This window comes from Aplysia californica, unplaced genomic scaffold (assembly GCF_000002075.1).
Source record: "Aplysia californica isolate F4 #8 unplaced genomic scaffold, AplCal3.0 scaffold00253, whole genome shotgun sequence".
Lineage (NCBI taxonomy): Eukaryota > Metazoa > Mollusca > Gastropoda > Aplysiida > Aplysiidae > Aplysia > Aplysia californica.
Window position 1 is genome coordinate 11495 of NW_004797523.1, and position 10705 is coordinate 22199.

Here is a 10705-nt window from a genome sequence, read left to right on the forward strand (position 1 = left end):
AATAAACTACACCAGAGCACCCACCAACCACCCGCGCTCACAGATGTTGCCCAGGTTACTTTAATTTGGGCAGCACTCAGTACGATTTCCCTTGGAAACTCAAACAGAATAGGGGGAGGAAAGGGGGGAACAGAAAGAAAGCGAAAAAGATCAGGTACAGCGAGGCCCTTTTTCCAGCTAATGTTTTTGGCAATACAAGATCCCTCAATATTAAACTAGAGGGATTGTCAACATGCTGCCGACACTTTAATGAACTCCGTGTCGTTAGGTTCTTGCCTTCACCGAAACGTGGGTGGAATCAGCGACAGCCGATACGACTTCCCCTATCGACGACTACCAAGTGTTTCGTTGCGACTGATCTTCTGTAGCCGGAAATAAACTTAGGGGACGGCAAGCACTTCCATTAAACCAGCGCTGGACATACCGCAACAACTTCACGGTAAGGGAACATGTTCTACACTGTACATTTTTCTGCTCATCAGATACGTCAATCTCATAGAAATGGGCAAGGGAAAGGAAAGAGGAACACGTTTAAATTATGTAAGTGTTTTAATGTCTCAGTTAATACAATTTAAGATATTTAGGGGGCGGGTTTCCGACCCTTCCAGTCAGGGCCAACCCAGGCTGAGAGGGATATACCATCCCAGCAAATAGGCGACATATTCAACAAAAGCTTGCTCCCTTACTCAGGAATCGAGCCCGGGTCTCCAGCGTGCAACAGCGAAGCGCCTAACAGCTACACCGCAGACGACGATGAAAAGAAACACTATTTACCCCAAAAACTGAACCCCATATTGTCAACATGGGGCCATACTGCAATGCCGGAGAGTTTCCTGGTGTCACCACCAAGTGGTCTTTATCCCACCATAGGCGATGGAGAGCGACACTAGGAAAAGCTGCAAGAGTTGCAGATATCATTTAAAAAATGAACTTTTCTTTGTTTAAATGTAGGTGTTTTACACTCCCACTGACGTAATTCATATCATTTAGGTTCCAGGCTTCTTTCTGACCAGGCCAACCGGGACTAAGACGTATACAATATCCCAGCAAAAAGTCCGATAAACTCAACCCCCTCCCCCCAAACCTCACTCCACACACACACACACAGGAATGGAGCTCAGGTCGACTGCGTGTGACGGCATATCACCTAACAGCTACACCACCCTGTGTGTGCTATTATCCTGACGCTCGGTGACTTCAACCACTGCCGCCTCGGCCCGCCTCTTCCCAACTTCCAACTGTATGTCACATGAGCCACAAGACTACAGAAGGTCATAGACTACAGCTGTTTGTTTTTGTTTTGTTTTTTACGTTCTACGGCATTTGCATCACAATCAGGCCACATATTATAACACAAAAAGATGGAGAATAGATAAGGACGGTAAATGTTTGACAAGAAAGGAGTAAAGTACACCAGAGCACCCGCCATCCACCCGCGCTCGCAGATGTTGCCCAGATTACTTTAATTTGGGCAGCACTCAGTACGGTTCTCTTGGAAACTCCAACAGAGTTGGGTTAGGAAAGGGGGGAACAGAAAGAAAGCGAAAAAGATCAGGTACAGCGAGGCCCTTTTTCCGGCTAATGTTTTTGGTAATACAAGATCCCTCAATATTAAACTAGAGAGATTCTCAACATGCTGCCGACACCTTAATGAACTCCGTGTCGTTAGGTTCTTGCCTTCACCAAAACGTGGGTGGAATCAGCGACAGCCGATACGACTTCACCTATCGACGACTACCAAGTGTTTCGTTGCGACTGATCTTCTGTAGCCGGAAATAAACTTAGAGGACGGCAAGCACTTCCAGTAAACCAGCGCTGGACATACCGCAACAACTTCACAGTAAGGGAACATGTTTGAAAACGTGCCTTTTTCTGCTCATCAGATACGTCAATCTCATAGAGATTGGCAAGGGAAAGGAAAGAGGAACATGTTTTTAAAAAGCAAGTGTTTTTAATGCCTCAGGACTCAGTCAATACAATTCAAATTATTTAGGGGGCGGGCTTCCGACCCTTCCTGTCAGGGCCAACCCAGCCTGAGAGGGATATACCATCCCAGCAAATAGGCGAGATATTCCACAAGAGTTTGCTCCTTTACTCGGGAATCGACCCCGGGTCTACAGCGTGCAACAGCGAAGAGCCTAACATCTACACCGCAGACGCCGATGAAAAGAAACACTCTTTACCCCAAAAAAAGAACCCCATATTGTCAACATGAGGCCATACTGCCATGCCGGAGAGTTTACTGGTGTCACCACCAAGTGGTCTATATCCCACCATAGCTATAGGCGATGGAGAGACACCGGGAAAAGATGTAATAGCTGCAGATATCATTTAAAAAATGAACTTTTCTTTGTTTAAATGTAGATGTTTTACACCATCCACTGACGAATTTTAGATCAGTTAGGTTGCGGGCTTCTTTCTGACCAGGCCTACGAGGACTAAGACGGATACAATATCCCAGCAAAAAGACCGATAAACTCAACACCCTCCCCCCAAACCTCCCGCCACACACACACAGGAATGGAGCTCAGGTCGACTGCGTGTGACGGCAGATCACCTAACAGCTACACCACCCTGTGTGTGCTATTATCTTGACGCTCGGTGACTTCAACCACTGCCGCCTCGGCCCGCCATGTCACATGAGCCACAAGACTACAGAAGGTCATAGACTACAGCTGTTTGTTGTTGTTGTTGTTGTTGTTGTTTTTTACGTTCTACGGCACTTGCATCATTATCGGGCCACATATTATAACACAAAAAGAAGGACAATAGATAAGCACGATAACAGTTTGACGAGAAAGGAATAAACTACACCAGAGCACCCACCAACCACCCGCGCTCACAGATGTTGCCCAGGTTACTTTAATTTGGGCAGCACTCAGTACGATTTCCCTTGGAAACTCAAACAGAATAGGGGGAGGAAAGGGGGGAACAGAAAGAAAGCGAAAAAGATCAGGTACAGCGAGGCCCTTTTTCCAGCTAATGTTTTTGGCAATACAAGATCCCTCAATATTAAACTAGAGGGATTGTCAACATGCTGCCGACACTTTAATGAACTCCGTGTCGTTAGGTTCTTGCCTTCACCGAAACGTGGGTGGAATCAGCGACAGCCGATACGACTTCACCTATCGACGACTACCAAGTGTTTCGTTGCGACTGATCTTCTGTAGCCGGAAATAAACTTAGGGGACGGCAAGCACTTCCATTAAACCAGCGCTGGACATACCGCAACAACTTCACGGTAAGGGAACATGTTCTACACTGTACATTTTTCTGCTCATCAGATACGTCAATCTCATAGAAATGGGCAAGGGAAAGGAAAGAGGAACACGTTTAAATTATGTAAGTGTTTTAATGTCTCAGTTAATACAATTTAAGATATTTAGGGGGCGGGTTTCCGACCCTTCCAGTCAGGGCCAACCCAGGCTGAGAGGGATATACCATCCCAGCAAATAGGCGACATATTCAACTAAAGCTTGCTCCCTTACTCAGGAATCGAGCCCGGGTCTCCAGCGTGCAACAGCGAAGCGCCTAACAGCTACACCGCAGACGACGATGAAAAGAAACACTATTTACCCCAAAAACTGAACCCCATATTGTCAACATGGGGCCATACTGCAATGCCGGAGAGTTTCCTGGTGTCACCACCAAGTGGTCTTTATCCCACCATAGGCGATGGAGAGCGACACTAGGAAAAGCTGCAAGAGTTGCAGATATCATTTAAAAAATGAACTTTTCTTTGTTTAAATGTAGGTGTTTTACACTCCCATTGACGTAATTCATATCATTTAGGTTCCAGGCTTCTTTCTGACCATGCCAACGGGGACTAAGACGTATACAATATCCCAGCAAAAAGTCCGATAAACTCAACCCCCTCCCCCCAAACCTCACTCCACACACACACACACAGGAATGGAGCTCAGGTCGACTGCGTGTGACGGCATATCACCTAACAGCTACACCACCCTGTGTGTGCTATTATCTTGACGCTCGGTGACTTCAACCACTGCCGCCTCGGCCCGCCTCTTCCCAACTTCCAACTGTATGTCACATGAGCCACAAGACTACAGAAGGTCATAGACTACAGCTGTTTGTTTTTGTTTTGTTTTTTACGTTCTACGGCATTTGCATCACAATCAGGCCACATATTATAACACAAAAAGATGGAGAATAGATAAGGACGGTAAATGTTTGACAAGAAAGGAGTAAAGTACACCAGAGCACCCGCCATCCACCCGCGCTCGCAGATGTTGCCCAGATTACTTTAATTTGGGCAGCACTCAGTACGGTTCTCTTGGAAACTCCAACAGAGTTGGGTTAGGAAAGGGGGGAACAGAAAGAAAGCGAAAAAGATCAGGTACAGCGAGGCCCTTTTTCCAGCTAATGTTTTTGGTAATACAAGATCCCTCAATATTAAACTAGAGAGATTCTCAACATGCTGCCGACACCTTAATGAACTCCGTGTCGTTAGGTTCTTGCCTTCACCAAAACGTGGGTGGAATCAGCGACAGCCGATACGACTTCACCTATCGACGACTACCAAGTGTTTCGTTGCGACTGATCTTCTGTAGCCGGAAATAAACTTAGAGGACGGCAAGCACTTCCAGTAAACCAGCGCTGGACATACCGCAACAACTTCACAGTAAGGGAACATGTTTGAAAACGTGCCTTTTTCTGCTCATCAGATACGTCAATCTCATAGAGATTGGCAAGGGAAAGGAAAGAGGAACATGTTTTTAAAAAGCAAGTGTTTTTAATGCCTCAGGACTCAGTCAATACAATTCAAATTATTTAGGGGGCGGGCTTCCGACCCATCCTGTCAGGGTCAACCATAGGGGTCAACCCAGGCTGAGAGGGATATACCATCCCAGCAAATAGGCGACATATTCAACAAGAGTTTGCTCCCTTACAAGGGAATCGACCTCCGTCTACAGCGTGCAACAGCGAAGAGCCTAACATCTACACCGCAGACGCCGATGAAAAGAAACACTCTTTACCCCAAAAACAGAACCCCATATTGTCAACATGAGGCCATACTGCCATGCCGGAGAGTTTACTGGTGTCACCACCAAGTGGTCTATATCCCACCATAGCTATAGGCGATGGAGAGACACCGGGAAAAGATGTAATAGCTGCAGATATCATTTAAAAAATGAACTTTTCTTTGTTTAAATGTAGATGTTTTACACCATCCACTGACGAAATTTAGATCAGTTAGGTTGCGGGCTTCTTTCTGACCAGGCCTACGAGGACTAAGACGGATACAATATCCCAGCAAAAAGACCGATAAACTCAACACCCTCCCCCCAAACCTCCCGCCACACACACACAGGAATGGAGCTCAGGTCGACTGCGTGTGACGGCAGATCACCTAACAGCTACACCACCCTGTGTGTGCTATTATCTTGACGCTCGGTGACTTCAACCACTGCCGCCTCGGCCCGCCATGTCACATGAGCCACAAGACTACAGAAGGTCATAGACTACAGCTGTTTGTTGTTGTTGTTGTTGTTGTTGTTTTTTACGTTCTACGGCACTTGCATCATTATCGGGCCACATATTATAACACAAAAAGAAGGACAATAGATAAGGACGATAACAGTTTGACGAGAAAGGAATAAACTACACCAGAGCACCCACCAACCACCTGTTGTTGTTGTTGTTGTTGTTGTTGTTGTTGACGTTCTACGGCACTTGCATCACAATCGGGCCGCATATTATAACACAAAAAGAGAATAGATAAGGACGTTAATGTTTGACAAGAAAAGAGTAAACTACACCAGAGCATCCGCCATCCACCCACCAACCCATAGACCTACGTGATTGTCAAAAACGGCTTGGTTTAGTTGTTTTTTGGATTTTTTTTAGATTACTTTAATTTGGGCAGCACTCAGTACGATATCCCTTGGAAACCCAAACAGAATAGGGGGAGGAAAGGGGGGAACAGAAAGAAAGTAAAAAAGATCAGGTATAGCGAGGCCCTTTTTCCAGCTAATGTTTTTGGCAATACAAGATCCCTCAATATTAAACTAGAGAGATTGTCAACATGCTGCCGACACCTTAATGAACCCCTTGTCGTTAGGTTCTTGCCTTCACCGAAACGTGGGAGGAATCAGCGACAGCCGATACGACTTCACCTATCGACGACTACCAAGTGTTTCGTTGCGACTGATCTTCTGTAGCCGGAAATAAACTTAGGGGACAGCAAGCACTTCCATTAAACCAGCGCTGGACATACCGCAACAACTTCACAGTAAGGGAACATGTTTGAAAACGTGCCTTTTTCTGCTCATCAGATACGTCAGTCTCATAGAAATGGGCAAGGGAAAGGAAAAAGAAACACGTTTAAACAATGTAAGTGTTTTAATGTCTCAGTTAATACAATTTAAGTTATTTAGGGGGCGGGCTTCCGACTCATCTTGTCAGGGTCAACCCAGGCTGAGAGGGATATACCATCCCAGCAAATAGGCGAGATATTCATCAAAAGTTCGGTCCTTACTCGGGAATCGAACTCCGTCTCCAGCGTGCAACAGCGAAGCGCCTAACAGCTACACCGCAGACGACGATGAAAAGAAACACTATATACCCCAAAAACTGAACCCCATATTGTCAACTTGGGGCCATACTGCCATGCCAGAGAGTTTCCTGGTGTCACCACCAAGTGGTCTTTATCCCACCATAGCTATAGGCGATGGAGAGCGGCACCAGGAAAAGCTGCAATAGTTGCAGATATCATTTTAAAAAATGAACTTTTCTTTGTTTAAATGTAGATGTTTTACACCATCTACCGACGAAATTTGTATAATTTAGGTTACAGGCTTCTTTCTGACCAGGCCAACACGGGCTAACACGGATACAACATCCCATCAAAAAGTCCGATAAACTCGAACACCTCCCCCCCCCCCCAAACCTCCCTCCACACACACACACAGGAATGGAGCTCAGGTCGACTGCCACAAGACTACAGAAGGTCATAGACTACAGCTGTTTGTTGTTGTTGTTGTTGTTGTTGTTTTTGACGTTCTACGGCACTTGCATCACTATCGGGCCACATATTATAACACAAAAAGAGAATAGATAAGGACGAAAAATGTTTGACAAGAAAGGAGCAAACCACATCTGTGCACCCGCCTTCCACCCACCAACTCATAGACCTACGTGAAGACAAAGTCAAAAACGGCTTAGTTTAGTTGTTTGTTTGATTTTTTAAAAGTTTTAGTAAAGTTTCACTGCACTTACAACACTGTAAGGTCAGATCATATAAGTGCCGAAGATTATTAATGTTACAAGAGAAACAAACTCAAAAAAGGAGGAGGAGAGATAAAGATAAAAAAAATGTTTGAAAGGAAAGAAGGAGCAAACCATACCAGAGCACCCTCCAACCACTCATTTGAGGACGGCTACAAGTCTCTATCCCTATCTCTTCCAGGAGACTCGGATCACAACAACATCCCTCCGCTCCCCTGGCACCGCCCCCTGCTGTAGATGCAGAAACCTACGACAAGAACGGTACCATCATGGAGAAACGGCTCGCCCCAGCAGCTACGGGGATGGTTCGACTTCACAGACTTACTTACTTTCTTACTACCCGTTACGCCATCTGGCATTTAGGGCAGCAACAAAGGATCTCCAGCTGTGTCTGTTTTGGGCCATCTTGGTCAACGTCCCCCACGAATGGTTCCGGGGCTTTTTTTTAGTACAGGCTTTACGGCGCTCGCAACTGCATAAGGTCATATGACCGCCAGAAGATTAGAGGTGTTACTAGAGAGTCTTACTTTTACTTTTATCCGCCGCTTATACCCTTTTGGGTGTCGCGGGAAGAAAGAGACATCTCTCTGTCGCCAGTCGGAGAGCTTAGCCATCGACTAAAACGCCACTAGAAGAAGTTGATTCCTTCACTTACTTAGGTAGCATGATAGTTAAGGTTGGAGGAACAGATTCAGATGTAAAGACAAGAATAGACAAGGCAAGAGGTTCTTTCACATAACTAGGAAACATGAAGAAGTCAGGTATTATAGGAACAAAACTAAGACAGTAATCTACACCATTTGAAAGAACCCTATGACTTAATGACTGAATGACAAACAAAATGGAAGAAAGCAGAACGAGTTGGAACTGTCCTACCTTAAACAAAGACATGTCGATGAAGGAGCCGAAATTACAATTTGATTTCTTCTCCGCTGATAATTCTTCTTGGTGGCTTTCAGTACTGCTCTCATGTGACTCGTCTCCTGGCTTCTCATTGGCCGGTGTAGAACCCAACGTCGCAACAGAATCCTTGACTGACGTCTCATGACGAGGTAAAGAGAGTACGTCAGCTTCCACACTGACGTTGATGGCGTTTGTGAGTGGAGATTGGAGTGCTGTGGGTGTATCGGAATTCTCCGCCCCATTGGAAACATTGGAACTTTCTTCAAGGATACCCAACATTTCACTGGGAATATCCAAACTTTGAGAAGAAATGGCTGTGGTTTTGTCAGTGGGAATATTCAAACTTTGAGGCGAAACGTCTGTGGTTTTATCAAAAGTACCCAAAGTTTGAAAGCTCACGTTTTCAGTTTCAGAGTCACCCAAAGAAGAGGGCATAGGGTGGGATGTCGAAAGAGTGCTATCCTTGGGGTGATATCTGCTGGTGTGCATACCACCCACATTCACAAAACCATTTTTAAAACTTTCTTCTGCATCCGATGAAAAGGTGGGCTCTTGTTTCAAAGGCACTGATTCATTTGTTTCCAATTGAGAGCTGGAACATACACAGCTTGTAGTTGTTTCTTTATTGGGAGGTAGACGACTCTTGGCAAGTGTCGGGTCAGTATTCTGAGACCGTCTCGTTGAACCTTGAACTTCACAGTTTGTATTTTGAGATATAAGGATTTTTTCATCATCTTTTAATTCCTTGGGCTCATATGACAGCAATTGTTTCTGTCGTATTTTGAGCCTGTGTAGTTTTCTGTTGAAATAAAAAAAACGGTTTAAGAGAGTAGGAGACGCAGGGAAGATGAGATGTGCCCTTGAGAATATGAACGATGTATCTCCACTTTTGGTCAAATTTTGACTTATGACTACAACGGGGTAAATCTGTCATATCTTGCTTAGTGCAAAAAAATAATAAAAACCAAACTCCTTAGCAGTTATTTTGAAAGATTTTTCAAGTACTTGGAACCGAATTGGTTCGAGTTTTTCGTTTTAAATACAGAATCTATTTTCTCAAATCTACCCAACGCTGAGTTATACCACACTTGTTGTCATGAGCGCAATTTATCAACATGAAAGATGAAGCAAGTATAGTTTTGTTGTTATACAAAACATTACTAATTTGCCACTGTAAATTATTTATATGTGTAGTTTTGTCACAGACTTCAACAGACAACCCACACACACACATACCCTCCCCTTGACTCCAGTGGCTAAGTGAATAGTGAGTTTAGACTCAAGTAATGTCAAGCAAGTGACGGTGACACGGGGAACAGATAGGTGGTCACAGGGGTGTGTCCTTGAGCAAGACACGACAACCCTAGCTCATTATACAGGGCGCTGCACAGTGGTGACCGACAGTGGCATGTTTGTAAACTGTTCTGTATTTGTGTAATATTGTGTATTCATGTATTTATGTATTATATTTAAGCATGTATTTATGTATGTACGTACTTATAAAATCATGTATTTATGTATGTAAATGAATGTTGCCATTGTAGAACAAAGTGCCCTTTCGGGACAAATAAAAAGTATAGTTTAATTTTTAATTAATTAATTTAATTTTAAGAATTCCTCTTTCTGAAAAAGAAAAGAGTATGTGTGTTTATGGGGGGTGGGGGTGGGGGTCTTTTTCTCACTTCACCTCAATCTTCCACACCCATCACCCCTTTATTCTCCCATCCTTCATCATCACCCCCTCCCCCACCTCCGCCTGTGTACACGTGCGCAACGTACGCACGCACACTATCACACACACACACACACACACACACACACACACACACACACACACACACGCACACATACACACATACACACACACACACACACACATACACACACAAGATGTCCGGCTTACCTGTAAGATTCCACAGGTCTCAACAACAAATATACCGCCACGTAGTGCAGCTCCAGAGAAGAAAGGATCATGAGACTGCCCTGTACCCCATACTGGCTCCTGAGGAAACATACATGAAGGGAGATATTTGTTTGAGTAAAAGAAGCTCATTGTGGATATATTAATGGTCTTTTAGTGCTGGGAAAAAGCAAGACAGAAACAACAGAGGAAAAGTAAAAGAGTAGGACCTACCACAGGGGCCCTCCAACCACCGCATGAAGGGTGCAAATGCATGGGAAAATAAGATGTTTGTAAAATGTTGAAATAAACACAAATGAAGTGCTAGGCAACCCACACTTGTTTCCTTATACCTAGGCCACCGACGCCACTGTTACTAGAGAGTAACATGCAAAGAAAAGAAGGAAGAGAGATAAAGACGATTAGCGTTTGACAGGGAAAATGAGCAAGCCACACCAGAGCACCCACCAACCCCCAAATCATATTTTATTCACTGGACAAATAAATGGGACAGAAGTGGAGCTTGAACACTTTCCGACTCACTCCACAAATCAAATTAGCCCAAAACTGACTTCGCGATTTTTTTTTTTGGGGGGGGGGGGTTGTTTGTTTTTCGTTTTGTTTGTTGTTGTTTTTTTTGTTATTTGGTTGGTT

The 10705-nt window shown here is 44.5% G+C and overlaps 1 protein-coding gene across 1 annotated transcript in view; it reads right to left on the reverse strand.

The window, feature by feature from the left end:
* Nucleotides 1-9997: 9997 nt before the first annotated feature.
* Nucleotides 9998-10705, reverse strand: part of LOC101850962 (monocarboxylate transporter 13) — a 12695-nt gene continuing 11987 nt past the window's right edge. The window contains exon 5 of the mRNA XM_013083755.2: nucleotides 9998-10153. Within this exon, the coding sequence (XP_012939209.1) occupies nucleotides 10051-10153 (103 nt within the window). The 3' untranslated portion in view covers nucleotides 9998-10050. The remainder of the gene's footprint in view (nucleotides 10154-10705) is intronic.